At 41.8% G+C, this 27,193-nt stretch overlaps 1 protein-coding gene across 1 annotated transcript in view; it reads right to left on the bottom strand.

The window, feature by feature from the left end:
- Window positions 1–1,105: 1,105 nt before the first annotated feature.
- The window catches only part of LOC126154757 (forkhead box protein J1.2-like), a 269,235-nt gene continuing 243,147 nt past the window's right edge, over window positions 1,106–27,193 (bottom strand). Inside the window, exon 4 of the mRNA XM_049916183.1 lies at window positions 1,106–1,666. Within this exon, the coding sequence (XP_049772140.1) occupies window positions 1,106–1,666 (561 nt within the window). The remainder of the gene's footprint in view (window positions 1,667–27,193) is intronic.

Genomic DNA, 27,193 nt, shown 5'->3' with positions numbered 1-27,193 from the left:
AGCTACTACATTGCAAGTATCTGACCTCTTAATGCTGCTTGGTGCCACCAGGGCAAATATTACTAAGACCTTGGTTTTGTTCTAACACAAAGAAATGTAATTCATAGGGTGTGCCTGTTTTGTGTTTGGCTCCTAGGTGCTATTTTTTATCTGTTATTGCACATAGTCTTCCTGTTTTTATTATTATTATTATTGACCTTTCAAGCATTTGTTTCAGATTTGCAGATTTTTGTACAAATACTTCTTAAAGACAGAAGAACATATGAGAAAAACTGAATAACTATGACAGCTCTAATTGCTTACTATTGTTTAGTTCATCATGTCCTCATTTAGCCCATTCATTTATGAAAATTTATTTAGGGTACAAAAACAAATCACTTAAAAACCATGATATTTGGCCAAAGTTGTACTGTAAACTGTATTAAATACTTTAGTCCTACATTTGCACACAAAATTAATTTTAAATACAAACAAAGTAGGACGGCAAGCAACTTCCTGTCACTTATTTAGTATGAAAATATACATGGATATTTGAAAATGCTGTTAGTGGGACTTACAGCAATGCAAGGAATGCCATATTGCATTTAATTTTGCTACATAATTTGCCACTGATGCAACATTGGTAACATGAATTCTTTCAACTGATATAATATACTCAGATAAATACTGTGAGTATGTTGCCACATAGGTGTATTGGTTATAAATTTGTATTTTTTTCCATATGGCAGAAGTAACATTTGAACCACATTGTGCTGGAAATAGAAGATAAAATATTACTACCAGTCATTTTTACACATCAGAGTATTAGAAATATTGTGTCAGATAGAATGGAAGAGAAAATTTAAGAATGAATCAGATGTTTGAATAATAGATTTCTCAGAAATGTACTGGTAAAATACCATTTTGTTGATAGTAGAGTTTTCCATTCAATGAATGAAATCAGCCTAACGAAGAATTCCATGTGCAGAGAGTGGGTAAAACTAAAAAGAAATGTCACAGAAGTTTTTAAATATGCAAGTTCCCACCACAGTACTTCAAAAGCATTATTCGCCAATCAGCTGGGTTTGATGAAATTTAAGCCACTGCCTCAGTTTTTTAAAATGATTTATAGTGTATCAAGCAACCAGTCAAGAAGCTCTATCTGAGCTGTATCCCATCCTTCACTTGCCAGCAGCATAGTGGCCAAATCATCTTCACCAATGACAATTGGAGCATTGCTGGATGTGTTGGAAGTTACAAAATTAGAATTTGAAGTAGAATCAGTGACCGAATTAGTAGAGACAGAGACAACAGTAGGAACCATTGAAGGTGCACTAAGTAGTTGTTGTTGGTGTGATGTGCTGAGACACATTGCAGGTGTTGTAGGATTTGCCAGTAGTTGTGGCTGGTGTTGTTGCTGCAGCTGTGGTTGCACATGCTGTGGCTGCTGCTGCAATTTCTTTTGTTGTTGATCTTTTTTCTCACATTGTATAGATCTTACTTTAACCTTTGCCGTGGCTGATTTTACGTTGCTACCACTTTGAGTGCTACAGCGTCTTTTCCTTCTTCGCCCTTCTTCCAACTGATCCACATCCAGCCGCCAGAAACCACCCTTACCTGGTTCATCTTTAGAGCGAGGTACTTTCACAAAACACTTGTTTAGTGACAGATTGTGACGTATTGAGTTCTGTAACAAATATACTCATATCAGCTAATGTTGCTAAAAACCAAACATGAATCAGCAACAGTTACTTCTGCATGAAGTTCCACACAACAAGCATTTTATTCACATTTTAAAAGTTAATTGTGAAACAAAATGAGTATTTTTGGCAAGAATTTGGATTATCAGTAGTTAAACATAAATGTCTATGAGTTGTCACAGGGCTCCAGATAAGGAGAAATGCAATACTACTTATGTACAGGGTGTCCCAAAAGGCTATTAACATTTGAAAATTTAGTACTTGACAGAATAATGTAGGTAGAGATGTAAATATTGACACACATGCTTGAAATGATATGGGGTGTTACTGAAACAAAAAAGTGCACAAAATGACCAATAGATGGCACTTCATGTGATACAAAAGCAATAATTAGCATAAAACTTGATTTTTTAGCACAGATGACATGCTTTATAACAATTGCTCAACATGTCAGCTATCATTCATCAACAATACCTGTAGTTGAGGGACAATTCTGTGAACAGCACAGTACAGCATATCAGTAGGTATGGAGAAGCTGTCATTGGATGTTGTCTTTTAGCATCCCTAATGAAGTTAGACAACTTCAGTGGACTTGCAACTTCAGGTAACCCAACAAACAATAATCTCACAGATTGAGGTCTAGGGATCTGGGAGGCCAAGCAAGACAGAAGTGGTGGCTCAGTGTGACTCTAACCAAATGATGTGCATAAGAGATATTTCACATGTGTATCAAGTGCACAAGAGAGCTTTCAGATGTGTATCAACATGGTGGGGAGCACCACCCTGCAATAAAGTAATACCTCTGAGCAGGTGTTTATAATCCAGACTAAGGATGATGTGATTCTGTAACATATTAGTGTACCTTGCACTCATTATGCTGACAGTTTGAAAAGCAGCACCCCACATTTCCTCAAAGAAAAAGGGTCTAATCATGGTTCATATGATAAATCCATGTCACACTGTGAGTTTATATAATCATGAAATGGGATTTTGATGAGCATTCTAGGATTTTCAGTAGCCCAAATTCTGCAGTTGTGAATACTGACAGACCCTTGGAGTATGACATTGGCTTCAGCAGTCCACAACATGTGAGACAACCAATCATCATCTACCCGCAGTTTTTTAAGTGCCCACATTACAAATGCTCTCTGTATCACAAAACTGATGGCTAACAGTTTATGATGATGCTGAATTTTTTGCAGATAGCATTGGAGGGTATGCCTTAGTGTTCTCCAAACAACAGAGCATGCAGTACCAGTGCAACATGTGACTTCATGAACACTGACTTCACCATGATGAACCTGATAAAGTCTCTATTTCTTTCTGAACTGTCTGAACAGCAAAAGCACTTGTGTCTGGTTGCCCACTATGGAATCAATCATCTAATCAAGTCATGACTTCAAACTTTGTGATCATTTTTTTCACAGCAGCACTTGTCACTGGATCTTTACCCATTTGAATATCTTCCTTACGGTAATAGGATTGGAAAGCTGCAGTAATGGATTCGGCATTCTGATAGTAAAGCTTCACTAACAGTGACTTTTCTGGTAAAGTCAACATGCTGTGCCTGCTGGCGCATCTGACTCCTGTCACTACAGCTCATTTTCCACATGATTTTCATGTGGCGCCACTCACATGTTGCTGTCCAGTGCCATCTTGTGGCCAGTTTTTGCACTCATTTTTGGGTTCAATAACATCTCCTCTTATTTCAGGCATGTGTGTCAAGTTTTACCTCTCTACCTGCATTATTGTGTGAATTATTACATTTTCAGATGTTAACAAGTTTTTGGGTCACCCTGTATATGAGAGGGAGAGAAGAAGAGGAATACAGCTGTAAACAGTGAATTCTAGTAATTAAGAAAATAAACACTGAAAATATATTTTCCACATTTCATTTGCTTATCAGCCAAAATGTGGATGTATGTTAAAATACTGAAAATAAATGGAAAGATCAAAAACAAAATTCTCATCAAAACAGAAAGAACTACATTTAGCAACAATAGCAAGAGGATACTACCACGAAACTTCATACAGAATATGTAGAAATGAGAGACGTGGACAACAGTATCCTATACACAAGTTTTAAATAAATATTGAAACACTTATATCTGAGAGCAATCACTAAAGGTTGTTCGTTACAATCACCAGGGCAATATAATAGCCAGCTATATGCCTACAGAGAAAATAAAATGTAATCTAATAAACAAAGTGGTCAAGGAGAAAGCAGGCAGAAATGAGAAAAATTTAATATAAAATGAGATAAAAAGAAATGAAGTTCTTTTTGCTCTTGGTGCATTATAGTGCTGTAAAAATTCATGGTAAATGAAACTGCCATACAAGGACAGCAGCCTGGATATTTGTCTTTCATGAGCTGTGCTCTTCCACAGAAGTAGCTCAAGTACAACTTGCGGACTAGCTCAAAACTTCAACCATGCTTTAGGCTTACCCCACTTCCTCAAGCCTAGTATAGGAGCTCCTACAATACTGTGAAACTAGAAGCCTCATAGAATAAATACGAACTGAAAAGCCTCGTATATAAAAACAGTTCACTCATAAGTGAAAGTAGTCCTACAAAAACCTTTTTAGAGTAAAACAGCCTTCACTATGCATATGTGAAGGCAAAGTACTTGACAACAACATCACAAATAACAGTAAGTTCAAAACAATATCACAAAATGTCCAATATATTACCAACAAAATTGAAGAAACTGACAATTTCGAAGTGATAATAGTCTCATATTTATCTTGTGAATGAACTAGGATGCAAAACTGAAGAAATGTGTAGCATTAATTTAAGTAATTATAAAACTGTCAGTGTGTATTGTAGGAAACAACATAAAAGTGGTGGCATTGATATTTATGTCAAAAATAATACCCAGGGCGAAAAAATTGACTGGATGGATAAATTTGCATGGGAGATGGTTTTTGAAGTAGCTGCAATAAGAATAAAGCTTAGGAAAAGCAGTTTAATAATAGCTAGCCTGTACAGACCACTAACAGTAACATGGAAGAAATCTTTTGTCATTTAGAGGAACTTGTTGATAAACTTTCATCTCATAAAAAACAGACTATAATAGTGTGTGGTGTGAACATTGACTCCTTAACTAATAGTATAAATTATCTTAGATATAATGATATTTTACAGTTCTATAATTACGCCCATGTGAATTTAACACCAACAAGAGTAACATGTTACTTTCAGACATTTATTGACCATGTTATTACAAATTAAACAAGGAAGATCATGTAGTTAGAACTGTTGAGAAGCGCATTTGAGATTGTAGTGTACAAGTACTGGAGCTTCGTACAGACAAAGAAATTGTATCTCATGGGGATGTACTTACCTATGAAAGAAAGCTAGACTATCATACATTAAAGGAAACCCTGGCACACTTACACTGGAATCAAGTAGGCCTATAAGAAACAGAAGATATTACTGAAAAGTGGGCCAATTTTTATACAACATTAACCATTTTCCATAATCAAGTGTGCCCAGTGGGAAAAAAAAATTAAATAAATAAATAACCATTAAGGAAAACTGACAGTTCCAAGAATGTTAAACTTCCCTCTAATGTGTTAAAAGTAAAGGAAGATACGAAGCATTTATGTATTCGTTTTAGAGACACCAAATTGCAGTGCTTCCAATCTAAATACTAAGCCTATAGAAAGACCTACAGGCAAGCACTTAAGTCATTAAAAGCACAGATGTATGCAGAACAGATGAGGCAATTCAGCACTGTTAGCAAAACAGCATGGAGTTAATGAGGAAAGCAGAGGAAGCAACAATGGAGTGTGCAATAACTTAATAATAAGAGGCAATGAAAAAGTGCTGAGCGACCCAAAGGAAGTATGTGAGAAATTCATTAGACCAATTTAGTACGATTAGTACAGAGGATGTGGTTGACCAATCATAGGTGCTAAATCCCAGTATTGTCAGTAATTCATTCCTCTTGAAGTGTGCTACAGAAGTGGAAATCATGAAAACCATTTCAACCTTAAAATCAAATAAATCCAGTGGCTGGGATGACATCTCAGCCAAATTTATGAGAGAATGCACTAATTTAACTACTAAAGCCACTACAGCATTTAATACATAGCTCCTTCAGTGAGGGATCATTTCGTGAATTGTTGAAAGTCACTAATACATATGACTGGCACATATTATATACAAAATTATAGGCCTATTTCATTGACATCAATACTTAGTAAGTTGTTGGAAAGGCTACTCCTTGATCAACTTGAATCACTTTTCTGCAAGTGCAATCTGCTAAAAAGCTCTCAGCATGGTTTCAGGAAGGGCAGGTCTACAATAACAGCTGTAGCTACATTTTTTTCAAGCGGTACTGGATAAACTTTATGATGGAAACAAAATTATGGTCACAGTTTTAGACCCTAACTAAGGCCTTTGACTCTGTAAATCATTCCATTCTTGTATATAAATTAAAAACTTATGGAGTCAAAAGAGTAGCATTAGATTTGTTAAGATCCTACCTTGCTGACAGGAGACAATGTGTTAAACTGTATCATACAACTGGAGGACATACACAAGAAGTAAAATCATCTTATAAAATTCTTAACTATGGAGTACCTCAAGGAAGCATTATCGGGTCTTTTTTGTTTATTGTGTACATTAATATAGTAGTAATTCCACAAAATTAATACATGTAAATTACGCTGATGATACCTCCTTCATAAGCCAGGGCTCTGCAAAACAGTAAGCAGCGCAAAATAATACAGAGAACATCAACTTCATGACAGAATATCTCACCAAAAACAAATTGGCACTAATTAAGGACAAGACAATTCTGATGGAGTTTCTACCCAATTTTAAATCAAGGCAAGTGGATGCTGAGCTAGAGTTATCAATTGAAACAACTGAGAAACATAAATTCCTGAGTATTACAGTAGATGAAAGATGGAAGGAGCACATCAGCTATATGTGTAAAAAAATCTCCTGTAACACCTACCTGCTAAAACGCCTTTCTAGCATAATAGAGCCACCTGTCTTACGACAAAACTATTTTGGAATCACACATTCCCACCTACAATAGGGTATTGAGATTTGGGGTGGGGCGCCAATGGTACACATGGATAGGGCTTTCAGAGCCCAGAAAAGAGCAATTACAATATTACCTAATATTAGTAAACATCAGTCCTGTATAGAATACTTCATTACATATAATATACTAACATTTGTTTGCTATCACGACTATACTGTCTGTAAAAGAAAATATGGAGCACAGTATAATCAACAAGGAAATCCATAATTATAATACAAGAAAAAAATAGGATTACCACATAAAATTTAGTAATAAAAGAGCAACAGATCATAGTCCATTTTCTACTGGAAGACATTTTTATAACAGACTGCTAAATAATATAAAACTGTTAAATGCAAACATATTTAACACAAAATTAAAGCAACTCTTAATTGCTGAATGTTTGTACTAAATCCAGGATTTTCAATGTTGTTGTGTATAATTTATTTTTATTTCTAAGCTCTTATTAATGTTCATATGTTTAAAAACAGGCTGTGTCCATGACTGTAAAAGCTATCATGGACAAATGAATCATTTATTATGATTATATATTAATTAAAGGGGTGGAATTATACAATGGAAAATCCAGGGTGGAATGTAACACTCTTATAATAAGGGTAGTTGCTGCTCACCCTATAGCAGAGATGTTGAGAAGCAGATAGGCACAACAAAAAGACTTTCAAAAAGTGTGCTTTCGGCCAACAAGGCCTTCCTTGAAAATAGACAACATACATACACACACACACACACACACACACACACACACACACACTCACACAAGCACAACTCATGCATACACATGACCACATTCTCTGGCCCGACTGTGAGCAGCAGTGCATGATGGAAGATGCAGCTTGGTGGTGGAGATAGGGAGAAGGCAGGGGCCAGGAAGGGGAGGGATAGCAGAGTGCGGGTGGGGGATGGTAAAGTGATTCTTGTGAGAGTGTACAGGGATGGGTTGGGTTGTTAGCAGGTTAGATCTCCATCTGTTCAGGTTCTGCCAAGCCTTAACCCTCATCAACACAGTCCGTTGTTGTTGTTGTGGTCTTCAGTCCTGAGACTGGTTTGATGCAGCTCTCCATGCTACTCTATCCTGTGCAAGCTTCTTCATCTCCCAGTACCTACTGCAACCTACATCCTTCTGAATCTGCTTAGTATATTCATCTCTTGGTCTCCCCCTACGATTTTTACCCTCCACACTGCCCTCCAATACTACATTGGTGATCCCTTGATGCCTCAGAACATGTCCTACCAACCGATCCCTTCTTCTGGTCAAGTTGTGCCACAAACTTCTCTTCTCCCCAATCCTATTCAATACTTCCTTATTAGTTATGTGATCTACCCATCTAATCTTCAGCATTCTTCTGTAGCACCACATTTCAAAAGCTTCTATTCTCTTCTTGTCCAAACTATTTACCGTCCATGTTTCACTTCCATACATGGCTACACTCCATACAAATACTTTCAGAAATGACTTCCTGACACTTAAATCTATACTCGATGTTAACAAATTTCTCTTCTTCAGAAACACTTTCCTTGCCATTGCCAGTCTACATTTAATATCCTCTCTACTTCGACCATCATCAGTTATTTTGCTCCCCAAATAGCAAAACTCCTTTACTACTTTAAGTGTCTCATTTCCTAATCTAATTCCCTCAGCATCACCCGACTTAATTAGACTACATTCCATTATCCTTGTTTTGCTTTTGTTGATGTTCATCTTATATCCTCCCTTCAAGACACCATCCATTCCGTTCAACTGCTCTTCCAAGTCTTTTGCTGTCTCTGACAGAATTACAATGTCATCGGCGAACCTCAAAGTTTTTATTTCTTCTCCATGGATTTTAATACCTACTCAGAATTTTTCTTTTGTTTCCTTTACTGCTTGCTCAATATACAGATTGAATAACATTGGGGAGAGGCTACAACCCTGTCTTACTCCCTTCCCAACCACTGCTTCCCTTTCATGTCCCTCGACTCTTATAACTGCCATCTGGTTTCTGTACAAATTGTATATAGCCTTGCGCTCCCTGTATTTTACCCTTGCCACCTTTAGAATTTGAAAGAGAGTATTCCAGTCAACATTGTCAAAAGCTTTCTCTAAGTCTACAAATGCTAGAAACGTAGGTTTGCCTTTCCTTAATCTTTCTTCTAAGATAAGTCGTAAGGTCAGTATTGCCTCACGTGTTCCAGTATTTCTACGGAATCCAAACTGATCTTCCCCGAGGTCGGCTTCTACTAGTTTTTCCATTCGTCTGTAAAGAATTCATGTTAGTACTTTGCAGCTGTAGCTTATTAAGCTGATTGTTCGATAATTTTCACATCTGTCAACACCTGCTTTCTTTGGGATTGGAATTATTTTATTCTTCTTGAAGTCTGTGGGTATTTCACCTGTTTCATACATTTTGCTCACCAGATGGTAGAGTTTTGTCAGGACTGGCTCTCCCAAGGCCGTCAGTAGTTCCAATGGAATGTTGTCTACTCCGGGGGCCTTATTTCGACTCAGGGCTTTCAGTGCTCTGTCAAACTCTTCACGCAGTATCGTATCTCCCATTTCATCTTCATCTACATCCTCTTCCATTTCCATAATATTGTCCTCAAGTGCATCGCCCTTGTATAGACCCTCTATATACTCCTTCCACCTTTCTGCTTTCCCTTCTTTGCTTAGAATTGGGTTTCCATCTGAGCTCTTGATGTTCATACAAGTGTTTCTCTTATCTCCAAAGATCTCTTTAATTTTCCTGTAGGCAGTATCTATCTTACCCCTAGTGAGATAAGCCTCTACATCCTTACATTTGTCATCTAGCCATCCCTGCTTAGCCATTTTGCACTTCCTGTCGATCTCATTTTTGAGTCGTTTGTATTCTTTTTTGCCTGCTTCATTTACTGCATTTTTATATTTTCTCCTTTCATCAATTAAATTCAATATTTCTTCTGTTACCCAAGGATTTCTACTAGCCCTCGTCTTTTTACCTACTTGATCCTCTGCTGCCTTCACTACTTCATCTCTCAAAGCTACCCATTCTTCTTCTACTGTATTTCTTTCCCCCATTCCTGTCAATTGTTCCCTAATGCTCTCCCTGAAACTCTGTACAACCTCTGGTTCTTTCAGTTTATCCAGGTCCCATCTCCTTAAATTCCCACCTTTTTGCAGTTTCTTCAGTTTTAATCTACAGGTCATAACCAATAGATTGTGGTCAGAGTCCACATCTGCCCCTGGAAATGTCTTACAATTTAAAACCTGGTTCCTAAATCTCTGTCTTACCATTATATAATCTATCTGATACCTTTTAGTATCTCCAGGGTTCTTCCATGTATACAACCTTCTATCATGATTCTTAAACCAAGTGTTAGCTATGATTAAGTTGTGCTCTGTGCAAAATTCTATCAGGCGGCTTCCTCTTTCATTTCTTAGCCCCAATCCATATTCACCTACTACGTTTCCTTCTCTCCCTTTTCCTACACTCGAATTCCAGTCACCCATGACTATTACATTTTCGTCTCCCTTCACTATCTGAATAATTTCTTTTATTTCATCATACATTTCTTCAATTTCTTCGTCATCTGCAGAGCTAGTTGGCATATAAACTTGTACTACTGTAGTAGGTGTGGGCTTCGTATCTATCTTGGCCACAATAATGCGTTCACTATGCTATGCTATGCTATTTTCCTATTCATTATTAAGCCTACTCCTGCATTACCCCTATTTGATTTTGTATTTATAACCCTATATTCACCTGACCAAAAGTCTTGTTCCTCCTGCCACCGAACTTCACTAATTCCCACTATATCTAACTTTAACCTATCCATTTCCCTTTTTAAATTTTCTAACCTACCTGCCCGATCAAGGGATCTGACATTCCACGCTCCGATCCGTAGAACGCCAGTTTTCTTTCTCCTGATAACGACATCCTCTTGAGTAGTCCCCGCCCGGAGATCCGAATGGGGGACTATTTTACCTCCGGAATATTTTACCCAAGAGGACGCCATCATCATTTAATCATACAGTAAAGCTGCATGCCCTCGGGAAAAATTACGGCCGTAGTTTCCCCTTGCTTTCAGCCGATCGCAGTACCAGCACAGCAAGGCCGTTTTGGTTATTGTTACAAGGCCAGATCAGTCAATCATCCAGACTGTTGCCCTTGCAACTACTGAAAAGGCTGCTGCCCCTCTTCAGGAACCACACGTTTGTCGGGCCTCTCAACAGATACCCCTCCGTTGTGGTTGCACCTACGGTACGGCTATCTGTATCGCTGAGGCACGCAAGCCTCCCCACCAACGGCAAGGTCCATGGTTCATGTTCAACATAGTCCTCTAAAAACAAATTAATTAGACCCAAACCTCCTTGCAATACCTTCTCTCCATCCACAACATTCTCCTGCTATGCAGTCCCAAATTCCTGGATTCCATATCACATGGTAAAACTCTTGTCCTCCAGGAACTAGAGCAATGTGCACAATGCTACCTCATAAAACTCTCCACCCAGTTCACTTTCAACTTCCTCCTTGGACCACCACCTCTACAACAACCTCCAAACCTTCCCTCACATCCCTTCATAGCTGATGAACCCTGTCTCACAAACCTACTATGTCTCCCCATCCTCAAAAACTCCCTCCTGCCACCATACCAAATCCAGAACCTAAACAGATGTAAAACACAGTCATGAACAGTCTAAGAGTCCCCACCCTGCATAAGTGTCAGTCCTTTCCAACGAGCTCACCTTCTGCCACACTCCCAAATTCAATCATGCAGGATTTGTTAAAGATCTTCTCCCCTTCTCCTGATCCCTACAGTGAAAACACTATTTCACCACCAACCCCACCAACCAGACTCAAACAAAGACCAATGTTGAACCCTGCCTGACTCAGTTCACTACTCCATCCAACCATGATTCACCATCACTGCCCTCAAATCACCCCCTGTTAACTTTATGGAATTTCTTTACCTTGAACCTTGCCTCACCATCATTCTCCAAATCCCTCAACGTGCAAACTAATCTTACATTCACAGAAAGAATCTCAATCCACCACCTAAAAACTGATCCCAACCTTATAATCCTGCGTTCTGTCAAAGGTTCCAACACAGCTGTTTTGAACTACAAGCATTACCTGCCAGAATGTCACCTCCAGCTGTCAGATTCATCCACCTACATACCCTGCCAGAGTGACCCCATTCCAGAAATACAGCAGGATCTCCAGTCTCTCCTCAAATCCTTATCCCATCCCAGAACCTCTCCCCAGAGTCCACCCCACACTTCACACTTGCCACTCCCCAGATGGTGACCTGCTTGTCACTACTGGTGCCACTTATCTTTACACTAACATTCCAAATGCCCATGGCCTTACCACTATAGATCACTACCTTTCCCAATGCCCAATAGATTGCCATGAACAATTATATCTGCACCCAGAAATACTTATTCTTTGAAGGCACTACTTGCAAACAATTCCAGGGTATGGCTACAGGCACTCACACAGCACCATCCTATGCCAACCTATTCATGGGCTATCTACAGGAGTCCTTCCTAAACACTCCGAATCACAAACCCCTCACCTGCTTCAGATTCATTGATGATGGCATTGTGATTTGGACAGAGGGTGAGGACACCCTATCCACATTCCTCCAGAACCTCAACACCTTCTCCCCCATTCACTTCACCTCGTCCTACTCAGCCCAACAAGTAACCTTTCTTGATGTCGACCTATATGTCAGAGATGGCTATCATCAGTACCTCCATCCATATCAAACCTACCAACCACCAACAATACCTCTACTTCAACAGCTGCCACCCATTCTATACCAAGAAGCCCTTCCATACAGCCTAGCCACTTGTGACAGTTGGTTGCTCTCAAAATACAGTGCGAGTCTCACTGAGGACTTCACAGACTGTAATTACCATACCAAGCTTGTGCAAAAACAGATCTCCCATGCCTTATCTCTCCAGTCACCCACCACCTCCAACAGTCCCACCATCTGGCCACAGAAGAGCATTTCCCTTATGAGTCAGTGCCACCCAGCACTGGAGTAACTGAATCACCTTCTCTGCCACAGTTTTGACTACCACTTGTCATGCCCTGAAATGAGGAATGTCATACCCACTATCCTTCCCACCCCTCCCACAGTGGTTTTCAGCTGCCCACTGACCCTACACAGTATCCTTGACCATCCCTAAACAACCCCTGCTTCCAACCCCATGTTTTATGGTTCATATCCCCGTAATAGACCTAGATGTCAGACCTGTCCCATACATTCTCCCACAACGACCTACTCCAGTCTGGTCACAAGTATCACCTATCCCATCAACGGCAGTGCCACCTGTGAAACCAGGCATGTGATCTACAAGCTTAAGTGCAAACATTGTTCTGCATTCTATGTGGGCATGACAACCAACAAGCTATCTATCTGCATAAATTTCCACTGATCAACTGTGGCCAAGAAACAGCTGAATCACACCATTGCTGAGCATGCCACACAACATGATGTTCTTCATTTCCGTGAATGCTTCATAGTCTGTGCCATTTGGATCCTTCCCACCAAAACCAGCTTTTCTGAACTGTGCACATGGGAACTCTCCCTGCATTATCTTACCCTCACCACCTGGTCGCCTCTCCCATAATCCCCTGCTGCTCGCAGTCTGGCCTCAGCATCCACAGAGACTGTGTCATGTGTGTGTGAGTTGCGTTTGTGTGTGTGTGTGTGTGTGTGTGTGTGTGTGTGTGTGTGTGTGTGCTGTCTATTTTCGACAAAGGTCTTGTTGGTTGGAAGCTCACTTTCTGACAGTCTTTTTGTTGTGCCCATCTGCAACTCAGCATCTCCTCTATATGGGGTGTAGCAGTTATCCTTTTCATAATGTTGTTACATTCAGGCGGAACTTTACAATAGCCTCAGGGTTGTCATTTATACACTCCTGGAAATTGAAATAAGAACACCGTGAATTCATTGTCCCAGGAAGGGGAAACTTTATTGACACATTCCTGGGGTCAGATACATCACATGATAACACTGACAGAACCACAGGCACATAGACACAGGCAACAGAGCATGCACAATGTCGGCACTAGTACAGTGTATATCCACCTTTCGCAGCAATGCAGGCTGCTATTCTCCCATGGCGACGATCGTAGAGATGCTGGATGTAGTCCTGTGGAACGGCTTGCCATGCCATTTCCACCTGGCGCCTCAGTTGGACCAGCGTTCGTGCTGGACGTGCAGACCGCGTGAGATGACGCTTCATCCAGTCCCAAACATGCTCAATGGGGGACAGATCCGGAGATCTTGCTGGCCAGGGTAGTTGACTTACACCTTCTAGAGCACGTTGGGTGGCACGGGATACATGCTGACGTGCATTGTCCTGTTGGAACAGCAAGTTCCCTTGCCGGTCTAGGAATGGTAGAACAATGGGTTCGATGACGGTTTGGATGTACCGTGCACTATTCAGTGTCCCCTCGACGATCACATGTGGTGTACGGCCAGTGTAGGAGATCGCTCCCCACACCATGATGCCGGGTGTTGGCCCTGTGTGCCTCGGTCGTATGCAGTCCTGATTGTGGTGCTCACCTGCACGGCGCCAAACACGCATATGACCATCATTGGCACCAAGGCAGAAGCGACTCTCATCGCTGAAGACGACACGTCTCCATTCGTCCCTCCATTCACGCCTGTCGCGACACCACTGGAGGCGGGCTGCACGATGTTGGGGCGTGAGCGGAAGACGGCCTAACGGTGTGCGGGACCGTAGCCCAGCTTCATGGAGACGGTTGCGAATGGTCCTCGCCGATACCCCAGGAGCAACAGTGTCCCTAATTTGCTGGGAACTGGCGGTGCGGTCCCCTATGGCACTGCGTAGGATCCTACGGTCTTGGCGTGCATCCATGCATCGCTGCGGTCCGGTCCCAGGTCGACGGGCACGTGCACCTTCCGCCTACCACTGGCGACAACATCGATGTACTGTGGAGAGCTCACGCCCCACGTGTTGAGCAATTCGGCGGTACGTCCACCCGGCCTCCCGCATGCCCACTATACGCCCTCGCTCAAAGTCCGTCAACTGCACATACGGTTCACGTCCACGCTGTCGCGGCATGCTACCAGTGTTAAAGACTGCGATGGAGCTCCGTATGCCACGGCAAACTGGCTGACACTGACGGCGGCGGTGCACAAATGCTGCGCAGCTAGCGCCATTCGACGGCCAACACCACGGTTCCTGGTGTGTCCGCTGTGCCGTGCGTGTGATCATTGCTTATACAGCCCTCTAGCAGTGTCCGGAGCAAGTATGGTGGGTCTGACACACCGGTGTCAATGTGTTCTTTTTTCCATTTCCAGGAGTGTAATTTCTTTTATTTTTGGCAAAGTACGTTATGAAGGCCACAAGCCTTTTTAAGATGCCACTAATAATTATTACACAGCATATGTATTAATTCATACATGCTTTAAGAAAATGGTACCAGTTACTTGGATGAGCTGTTTTCATTTATATATAAGTAAGTGACATGTTCATATTTATTACGATGGGAATGAATCTAATTTTTAGTTTCTTCATGTTTGGATGACAGCAGTTCTGCAACTGTTGTTCAATTAATGAATAATCACTCCAGTTGCTTAATTAGTTGTCTACAGCATAACTTTCAGATACACTTGATAATGGTCTAACATAAAACCAAAACTGGTCATGTAGACATGATAAATTTGTAATTCAGCGACTGGAGTAGTTTTTCAATAAATCTAATTTTGTCATAGGAAAGCCGAGGCTACTGTTGGTACAAGGAGTAGCTGAGACACCTCCGTTGCCATGAAATCAGTGGAAAAGCAAATATATTCTGGTCACAGTACGAGGGTGACTGACAACTGGAATTGTTTATATCTCAATAGTAATAGGGTGCCACTGTGAATTTTGAAGTGAGATTAAAGTGTCCCAAGTGAGTGATGGCATGACAACTATTCAGGAGAAAATATAAACAGAACTTTCCAAATAACTGTGGACTTTTGTATGAAAGGACGTCTAGGATGCTCATCTTACTTATACCACATACACAGACATGTACAAAACCAACAGCCAAGAATTCTCCAGTGTTAAAAAGTTAAGATCGCCATCTGTAGTTCTTAAATAAGAAAACTGAAGTAGTTATAAAAATTTTGGATGAAAAATGAAAGCAATAATAGGGCTGGACATCCAGTATTTTCTGGTGGATTTATCCCCTCATCTTTCATTATTATAAAAAATAGTGCCGCTAGCTTCAAATGTAACAATTCCAGTAAATTCTTCATTCAGATGACAGAAGCATGTAAACAACTCTATTCACTAACTTACCCATTATGTTCCATAGATTTTCACTGTGAATCAGATGTGTAAAAAGCAGGGAGTAGAATATCAGAAAACACAAGCACCAATAAAAAGTTTTTAATTAATCCTTGAATAGTCTCCTTTCCTCCAACTTTTCCTTTGCTATATAACATGAAAGACCCTCTGGTTCTAAAATGTACTGTTAATGCCACCTTTTGTTAATTTACATGTACGCTTCCACCCACGTTTCAGCTTAATTTCATTTTATTTACAACTGGAATACTGTATGCTTCAAATAATGAAACATTCGTTTATGGTTGTGGCAAACTGTTGTGGTTTAGAATAAATCTGCTTTATTGCAACATTTAATAGCATAGGATGCAAAGGCATAAATATGTAGTGGGAGTCAATACAAGGAATAATTACAAAAACCAAAGAATAAACCAAGATCAGTGATAACATTGCTTAGAATAAACACAATTCATCTTGAACATATTTTGTATAATGATACACAATCACTACTTCACTTCCCCCTCACAATTGCTAACAGTGTCTTCAATTGAAGCAGACATGATGTCTGGATCACATGACAACAGGTTTTGCTAGTCCTGAGACATCATGGTCAGTGTTTGATGTCCACTGCAGCTTGTCCATGATGTGTGGTAGAGTGGCAGGTAATTTTGTCTTGTCTGTAGTTGGTGTGCCAGGTGATTTGCTCTTATTGGTGTAGGCAGTGCTGAATGTGGATTTAAGGCAGTCACTGGAGATTGTTGTTGGGGTCTCCATGACATAACCTTAAATATTTTGCCATCTCTGCTGAGGACGCGATATGGTTCATCAGATGGTGGCTGTAGAAGTTTGCAGACAGCATCATGGTGAACAAAAACTTGATTGCATTTGCACTGGTCAGTAAATGTGAAAGGGTGGTGAGTCTGTTGATCTCTCAGTGCAACAGGATGGAGGTGCCAGAACTGTGTGCATAGTTTGTTGGCAAAGTCTGATGTCTTGGTAAGAGTGTTCAACATGTTGCTAAGGAGCTCACCAGGCAGTCAGATCGATTGGATGGAGAGAAGATCTGTAGATTTCATATCATCCTTAATGGATGTGTGGAGGCCCAGGAGGACAACTGACAGCATTTCTGTTCGACTTTGTGATCTGTGCACTGAAGGGATACTGCTAACTGCCAATGCAGATGTTTTGCTAAAGCTGTTGTTCAAATGTGATTCACACATAACAGGGGAGTGAGTGCCTTAAACATGTAGCATTCAAACAGCCTGCCCTGGTCATAGTGAAAGAGCAATCTACCCATGAAAGAATGTAGTTGTGACTATTTCTGTGTTAATTTCAACCAAGGGAAGACTTGAAGCTAACTGAAGTGGTTGATGGCCATTAGGCAGTCAGCATATCCTTCAGATGGTAGTAAAGTTCCAATGATGTCAATATGTGTATGGTCAAATTACTGGTTAGGTGGGACAAATGTGCCAAAGGGTGCATTGACATAAGGAGTGACCTTATTTCACTGACAGGCCATACATGCTGCACAAATGCCTTGCAGTCATTGTCAATATTTGGTCACGTAAAACAGTCAATAGTTGGTGGTGGATTCGACTTTGCAGAACCATGATTCAGTATGCGGACGTCACATGGAACGGCTGGTGCAGTTTATTCATGCTTGGCTCTTGAAGCAGAACCAAACAACATTGTGTATCACCAGTATTATGTTGATAGGTGTCTGGGACCACCAGGATCATGACAGGGTGAATAAAAATGTTGCAGTTTAAAGTAAATCTGCTTTTCTGCAATATTTAATAACATAGTGTGCAATGGCACACAACAGTACAAGAATACATAGCAAGAATCAATACAAGGAATAATTACAAAAACCAAAGAGTAAATGAACCTCAGTTATACTGCTGTTTAGCATAAACGTTTTTTGTCTTGAACGTATTTTATACAAGTATGCACAATCACTAAAAAACAACTGCAGTATGCCAGCAAAGATATTCTTTTAGTGATCACACAAAGGATCTGACTTTAACTTGAGGGCAAGAGATGAACTGGTACAAATTTCATTATAATTCTCTAAACAGATATCTGTATAAATAGTTCAGAAAAGTAAAAATCTGATGGCACCAAGTTCAGAGTAAATTCAGGTTTGAGAACATTTTTTCCACACAAGTGACTTATTTGGTGCGCATCCCCCCCCCCCCCCCCCCTCTCACAACTTCACCCAGGTCAGTTTTTGATAATAACTGCAATAAACATTGTATAGACGTCTTATATTCGAATGCCTTTGGCACCCCCCCCTACTTGACACCATAAGCGATAACTACAAATTGTGGTAAGTCCTGTAACAAAATCTTAGAGTCGTGGCACCTCCTGCACCACTCTGACATTAGTGCCCCAAGCCAGAACTTGTGTTGCTTGGGAATTAAACCAGCACTGACTGTATGGCAGATCATTGCAGTTCCTCAAATTAGAGATTTAACAGTTTATCCTTAACTTGCACGGCCATATGAGAATGCATATTAACATGAAAGACCAGCAGTACTTCTTTGAGAGACGTTTTTGCTGTATGGAAGGGTAAAAATGCCTTACCAACACATCACTGTAGTTGTATACAAGTTCTGCCAACAGTGCTGCAAACATAAGCTGCTGAGTTGAAGGAGATGGATAGGATATATTCCACTACATGCAAATTTTATTAATAATTGCACGGCCATTTGTCTTTCATCAAAATTTGACTGAGAAAGACATCTCCTTCACTTGCATAAATGTCCAAGTGATACTGAGATATTATCTGCTACATAAGCTTGTGTTCACTGCACAACTACAGTACCTTCTTAGTCATCAGTTATGCAGTACATTTTCCATAATGTCAAGGTCATCACGAATAATATTGTACACAAACCTGTCACTCATACTGACTTCTGCAGCATTTATGAGTATGTCAACATTTACATCCCTCGTGACAGTTTTGCTAGTTAACCTGCTATTTCAGTCTCAGTTAGAACATGCATTTGTCTTCCACTTTGCTGTTTGTAGCTGAAGTGTTGCATCCTGTCTTTTAATCACTGCGTATAAAATGGTTCTGGGCACTATGGGACCTAACATCTGAGGTCATCAGTCCCCTAGAGCTTAGAACTACTTAAACCTAACTAACCTAAGGATATCACACACATCCGTGCCCGAGGCAGGATTCGAACCTGCGATCATAGCAGTCGCGCGGTTCCGGACCGGAGCGCCTAGAACCGCTCGGCCACCGCGGCCGGCAATCACTGCATATAATCCTCATCTTCTTAAACAATTATCTTTATCATTGATCTGAGTTCTGTTGAAGATTTCAGATGCTTCCATTTCCTCTGACTACAAAAAATTATAACTCTTCATTGTTCTAGTATGGTGCATCTTGCCATAGCCAGTTTGTTTGCATTATTGTGCATGTGAACACTACTCAGTCAGCATAACACTTTTGTGGCTATTATTAAGGACCTAATACACTGTTGGCTACTACTACAAACACAACACCAGGAATGATACTAAATAACATAATATTACTTATTGTGTACATACAGTGTGGTGGGAAGAATACATGATCTAATTTGTAGACAATGTGGGACTTGGTATTGAGTGAAACTAAGCCTGGATGACAGATACGGGTATGTCATTCCGTACTGCTTCAACTCTGTGGCAGAGTTCATCAGTCATTGTGGCTAGTGAGTGTTATGTGCCAGTTTGTTGATAATACATGACCATATGTTTTCAGTAGGTGAGAGATATGGATAATGTGCTGGTTATGACAACAGTCAAACTCACTCTGTATCAAGGCAGGTCAGGACAGCAGAGGAAGAATGCATTCCTGCATTATCTGGCTGACAGATATCATTATTGAGACCTAAAAGATAGGACACACACACCGGCCTTAACATACCAGAAATGTAGCAGATGCTGTACAAAGTACTGACACTGCAAATCAGAGATGATCATGTTGTACACCTAATGCTCCCTCATACCATCACACCATGTTCCAGGACTGTATGACAATGATTAATGAAACCTGGCACACTGACTGGCTGACACCACATTCTTCACAGTTTGGCTTTTAATGTAGTTTTTGCCCAAAGGTGTTTACTACTATATTCAGGATTAAAAGAGGGTGTGTAAACTTATATTTATTACAGTGTCATCAATTGAGCAGAAAATGAGTCAAGGTTCTTATTTATTCTGGCCAACTAAATGTGCAGTAGGTCTATTGGTCTTTTGTAGCAACCTTTGGCTGCATGTAGGTTACCAAGGCCCTTGAATAAAGATTCAATCCATCACTTTTCTGTTTAGGTTGGCAGCAGTCTTGTTGCAGCAGTGCAGGTACTTAGCTGGGAAATTGTATGGCACATGCAATATACTTTGCAAGAAACTGTTCTGCTGTGTCTACAGTCTGCGAAGATGAATATTTGCTTCTGTATTCCATAATCCATCCCTGTGTGGATAACCATCCTGTAAATTGCCAATCCTGCCTTTGGTGGAACTTTTCAGCATTTTTTTCAGTTCTTCTTCGACCCTCAGCATGAACCTATGATATTCTAAATATGAGGCGATCAGTTAACTCATGTTCCAGGGAAGCCCATTTCATTTAGCTTCCGAATCACGCACTGGTGCCACACCTTGTTGGAGGCTTTCAGTACATATAGGAATAGTGCTCCACAGTACTCTCTTTTGGTGCAAGCGGTGATGATTTCTTCCACCACCCTTATGACTTGTTGAGTGGTGAATGTCCTTCACGAATTCTGAACTGTTCAATCCTTTGTACTGATGTGTCGTGTTAATCTTCTAAGGAGTAGCCACTCCAAGACCTTACTTAATTGAGGCAGGAGGCTGACTGGTCTGTAATTATTTGGTTCTCTGTGACACTTCCCAATTTTTGATAGTACAATCACAGCTATATGCTTCCAGCTGCTTGGATACTTTTTGTGTCTGATGATGTTGGTGAAGATATCTGCCAGGTAGTTGTAGGCTTCATGTGGAAGTTCCTGGGATCTCATGGGAGTCCTGGAGCATTGTTATTTGGTAAAGCTCTTATAACACAGTGTTGTGACTCGCCGATCATTCAAAGTGCCGCCGCGCAATTACGCGCATCCTCTACATGCAGCGCTGTCTGCCAGCCATGCAGCAGCCGCGCCACCTAAGCGGCCAGCCAGCCAGCATCCGCCAGACTTGGACCCAGTGCTGATTTGAATGTTGACATGTTCACATGTCTTGCTCTGTGACTTACATGTGTTGTGTCATTTTTGAAATATATGTGTTCAACTTGACATTATAACAATTGGCGACAAGGTGGTCGATTTTTCCTTTTCATCATTGACCCACAGGTTTCCATGGCTACTGTCGAGCAACTATTGCAAGGTCTCATTGAACAGCAAACGCTTCTCACGTCGGCGATTTCATCGCAGCATCCAATGCGGACCGTTTCTCTTCATTGTCTATACCTCCTTTTCCTCCTTACGACGAGACGGCGCAAGACTGGTCTGATTACGAAAAACATCTTTGACAGCACTTCTTGGCATTTCATGTCCGAACAAACGTGTAAGTCTCTCTTCCTTTCATGGATTCCACCTCAAATGTATCGGTTGTTGTTGCAATTGGCTCCTTTGAAAGATCCTACGTCTTTGTCCTTTGCTAAAATGTGTTCACTTCTGTCCGTATATTTTCATAAGCAAACGCATGTGGTAGCCTCTCGTGTTGCCTTTATAGTTGTCAAAAACAACCGAATCAATCCTATCACGCTTGGGCTGCTGAGCTTCATGGCCTCAGTCGAAAGTGTCAAGTTGTTACTGACGTTCACAAAGAATCCTACACAGATTCCTTGGTATGGGATGCTATTATCCGATCAGCCCTTTGTGATCGGGTAAAATGGGAGCCGGATCATCTCACTGCTTCAGGGGTCTTGCTTCCTGTCACTTCAAGTAATTGGTCCTCTCCTGCCATTGTCGTTGTTAAGCCCAATGGTGATATTCATCTCTGTGGCAATTTCAAAGCCACTGTAAATGCTCAATGCCTCATCGACAATTACCCTATGCCCCGAACTGAAGAATTGTTCACTAAACTTGCGGGAGGCCAGTATTTTTCTAAAATTGACCTGTCGGAAGCTTATCATCAACTTCCTCTCGACACTGCTTCCCGGCAGTTTCTGGTCCTTAACACACCTTTCGGCCTCTATCAATACCAACGACTGCTATTCAGGGTTGCCAGTGCCCCTGCTCTCTTTCAGCGATTCTTGGAAAAATTATTGCTCCCTGTCCCTGGGTGTATCAATTACATGGACTACATTGTTATCACTGGCTCCACCACTGAAGAACCACTGAAGAACATCTTCAGAATCTTGTGCAACATTTTTCTGACGATTCTGAACAACCCATTGCTTATCCCTCCAAAACGCTCACGGATGCCCAACGAAAATATTCTCAAATTGAAAAAGAAGCTTTGGCCATTACTTATGCTCTTCGTAAGTTTGGTGTTTTTCTTTATGGATCCAAATTTCATGTTGTTACAGACCACAAACCACTTGTTTCCTTGTTTCATCCATCAATGTCGCTTCCCGACAAGGCTGCACACCGCCTCCAGCATTGGGCTCTTTACTTGTCTCGGTTCAATTATGAGATTCATTTCCAGCCGACGGCTCAATGTGCGAATGCTGATGCACTGTCTCGCCTTCCCATGGGTCCTGATCTGGCATTCGATAGGGACGAACTTTTGTGTTTCCACCTGGATGTTGCAGAGCAGCGGGTTTGGACAGATTCCCCATCACCGGTGACCAGCTGGCGGCTGCTACGGGTTCTGACTCTACCCTCTCCCGGGTTTTACACTGTATTCAGAAGGGTTGCCCAGATTGTCCGTCCGCTAAGACTTCTGATCCGTTGCGGAACTACTATGCTTTGCGCTACCGCCTCACAGCTAGGGATGGTGTTATCCTCCTTTCCACCAACAATGCTTCGCTGCGCGTTGTGGTACCTGCGTCTTTGCATGCTTCGGTCTTGCACCTCCTTCACCAAGGGCACTGGGATGTCTCTCGCACAAAATCTCTGGCATGCCGTCATGTGCACTGGCCTGGCATCGACTCTGAAATAGCACACATGGTCACTGCCTGCGGCCCTTGTGCGTCACAGGCCGCCGCCCCGAAGTCATCTTTGTCAACGTGGCCTTCGCCTGAGAAGCCCTAGGAGCACATTCATGCTGACCTCGCAGGACCTTTTTTAGGTACTTATTGGCTACTCGTAATTGACACCTACTCTAACTTTCTTTTCATTGTCCGTTGCAAGTCGCCTACCACCGCGGCAACTAGAAGTGCTCTCGCCCACATTTTTTCTTTGGAAGGCCTTCCTTCTACTCTTGTTACTGATAATGGTCCGCAATTTGCCTCTTCTGAATTTACAGATTTTTGTGCTCGCCACAGCATCATGCATGTCACGGCCCCTCCGTTCCATCCACAAGCAAACGGTGAGGCTGAACGACTGGTCTGCACATTTAAGGCTCAAATGCGGAAGCTCCTGACTTCTTCTGCTGCTGATGATGCGCTTCTCCAATTTCTGGCTTCTTACCGTTTCACCCCCATGGGCGACCACAGCCCGACTGACCTCTTACATGGCCGACAGCCCCACATGCTACTTCATCTTCTGCGGCCTTCCTCCTCACAGCCGCAGGTGCCTTCACTTGGCTGGTTCACCGCCGGCGACCTTGTATGGGTACGGCGATATGGTAGGCGGCCAAAATGGAGCCCAGGCTGCATCTTACAACACCGTGGCCGACACTTGTATGAAATCCAGATGGACACGGGTGTTGCAGTGCGTCATTCGGACCAGCTTCGGCCTCGTGTGCCGGCAACGCCTGTTCAAAATGCCGCTACACCACCTTTGGCTCTACCTGATGCTTGGGATCTTGGCATCTCTCATTACTCACAATGCAGCCCTCCCACCATCATCTCGGTGCCAGCACAAGAACGGACGCCACCAGGAGACGTGCCCATGCAGGAACCGGATGACCATCATCTGTCAGAGCAACTCTATTCGCCTCCTTCTCCTACGGACGCCGACACATCGCTCATGTCTCCTGTTATATCAACCGGACTTGCCGCAATGGGGAGATTGGTGCGCAGGGCCCCAGCAGATTCGACCCCTACGTCTTCTGTCATCTCGACCTGTTATCATCAGGGCCACTTCCGTCCGTATGGGAAGCCTCCTCCTGGAGACTTTACGGCCAGTCAAGCAACGCCTATGGATGTTAGCAATCTACAGGCCACCTCGATCAAGACCAGTGCAAAAATTTCAAAGGAGGGAAAAGTGTTGTGACTCGCCGATCATTCAAAGTGCCGCCGCACAATTACGCGTGTCCTCTACATGCGGCGTTGTCTGACAGCCATGTGCAGCCGCGCCGCCTAAGAGGCCAGCCGGCCAGCATCTGCCAGACTTGGACCCAGTGCTGATTTGAATGTTAATGTGTTCACATGTCTTGCTTGTCAACTTGCTCTGTGACTTACATGTGTTGTGTCGTTTTTGAAATATATGTGTTCAACTTGACATTATAACACACAGGTCACTTATTCTGCAGTGATTGGTGGGATGTCCTCTTTTCATCACTATTCCCTGTCAGGAAAGTGGTGATACTCTACATAACATCGTGGGTGTTTTATAAATCATGGCGATTGTCAAATGGTCTGAAGTTATCTTGAAAAACATCAACAAGGGCATTCGCTTTTTCTTCAGGCCAGTAGAGTATCCCTGCTGCAGTTTCCAGGAATGGTATTCGTGTCCTGGCAATTGTACCATGCTGATGTGTCATGTTGTCAGAAGGAGACTTTGTCAGCCCCTTGTTGGTGTTTACGATTGGAGAGTGCCATTTTAATTTTCTTCCCAAACAAATTAATTCTTAGCTTACATTGAGGTCTCTCATAAGGTGCCAATATTTGCACAGACAATGGTTCTCCCTGCTCATTTCTTGAATTTCCATAGGTAGAGTTCCACATTCTTCTTGGTACCAGAATAGATGCTGTTAGGGTTACAAGAATGGTGGTGCTGAAAGTATCAACATGGTCATCAACATGGTGTACATTTTTAGCCAGTGGTCACACCAAGCAGCATGACACATGGTTACAAAAAGATTCTTCTTGATGCCTGTGGTCACTGATTACATGTCCAGTCTGAATATGACAGGCAGATTATCAGAAAGCAGGGCTTTTAGAACATCAGTTGTCATAAACTTATTGATGCCTTTTGTGACAGCTGTATCAAGCACATCATGATGTTCTCCATGGGGGTAGTATGTCGGTTCATTCGACCCACAATCCCGTGCATGGAGTTTCTCAGCCACCTGCAGTAGGCACCTTCCACTGTAGTTGATGATTATCAAGATCCATGGTGCCTGCTTTGAGCTGAGATCACCAGCCATAAATACCATGTGGTTATAATTAAACTTTCCCCATTTAACATGTTATAACATGGAAACTAATTACCATATGAGCACCAAACTTGGTAGCATTAACTTCAAGTACATGGGGAAGAGAAATAATGTAAAATCAATTAAATTGAAATGTTTTTAATGTGCTGCTACGGTACCTCATACCATTACATACTGGTACCGTTACTGCTACAAAAGGAGCTCATATGACGCCCATCAGTGTCCAGATGAGTCTGAAAGTGTAGGATTGCATACTGCACAGCAGAACAAAGCATGTCCGTAGGTATACTGGCTACCTCTCTTGATATGCTGCACTTCAGATCAGCACATGTGTGAATGTTTCCCTGGTAAACCCTGTCCTTCAGGTAGCCCACAACCAGAAACCATAGTGAGTGAGATCAAGTGATCATGTCAACCAAGCATTTGGAAATGATCAGCTGATAATTCAATTGTTTCCAAATGTGTTTCAGAGAAGCAGATGAACCCCATAAGTGATGAGTGGTGGGGTCCCATCTTGCTTGAAAGCTGTCGAGTTCTATGTGTCTCTCTCCTGTACGGCGGGTATGACAAGCTGGCGAAACATATTGCAGTAACACTGGCAAGTCACACTGCATGTCTTTTGTCCTTGAGTGCCAATCTAGGCCAATGGTGACTGTAGCCATGAAGTCACACTGTACAGTGACACGTTCCCCATACAGAGGAAATTCACGCACAGTAACTGGAGGTGAAGATCCCTACACGTCACCCGTCAGAGAAAAATAAGTTTTGTCTGTCCATAGGATGATCCAGGGTGAGCCCTCATCAACTTCAATCCTTTCAAGAAAGTGGAGAGTGAAGTGAACACATCATTGTGTGTCTTGTGGTGCAAGCTGCTATATGACATGGATTTTGTATGGATACCATCAAAAAATGATTTGAAGCACCTTCCATGCAGTCGACCACAGAATGTTCAACTGTCATGACACAGCACGTGCACTGCCTGATGATCAGGAATTTCACACAAGACTGTCTGCCATAGCAACAGTGATTTCATCAACCACCTGTGGTGCAACCGGTCGTTGGCCTCTTCCTGGAGCGACACCCAATTCTCCAGTTGATTCAAACTTCTTCATCACACAGCAGGTGGAGAAAGGGGACCCTTCTGTAATCCTTTCAGCTGACAATATTCTCGAAGTGTGGCTGCAACACTACTGTTGATTTGATAATAGAGCTTCACCAATATTGCCCTGCCCCTTTTGTCCAATCTCATGTTTGCACATCAACAAATGCACTGTGACTGGTCAGGTGTGTGAGACTATGAATCATGATGACTGATCACGGCACCAGATGGCCATAGTTGGAATCAGACAGTGGTGCTGTGATGCACAGAAATCATACACCCTATACTCTGGAAATTAATGCTACCAAGTTTGGTCAGCCATAGTTACAGCCATGTTGGCAAAGGGAGTCAGTACTTTGAGTGTATTTGGACACAGAGCATGTAGCTTGTTGACCATGATTTATGTCATTATTGAAAGTATGTTACAACTTATTTCAGATTTGTGAAGATGCTTTTATTTACTTTGAGATTGTAATAAATATTCAACTGAAACATGATAATGGATTAATTATTTAAATAACTTTATAGTTATTTTTTTACAGTAGCTGTTTTCCAGGACTCCTGCTGCGACAGATTGCCAGCTACGATGAGTAAATTAACGCATAGTAACATTTTATGTGGTGTATGGAGCTGGGATGCAGTGTAATTCTGTAAA

The sequence above is a fragment of the Schistocerca cancellata genome, chromosome 2 (genome assembly GCF_023864275.1).
Source record: "Schistocerca cancellata isolate TAMUIC-IGC-003103 chromosome 2, iqSchCanc2.1, whole genome shotgun sequence".
NCBI classification, from domain to species: domain Eukaryota; kingdom Metazoa; phylum Arthropoda; class Insecta; order Orthoptera; family Acrididae; genus Schistocerca; species Schistocerca cancellata.
Note: the sequence above shows the minus strand (reverse complement) of the source record. Positions and strands in the feature narration are given on the sequence as shown.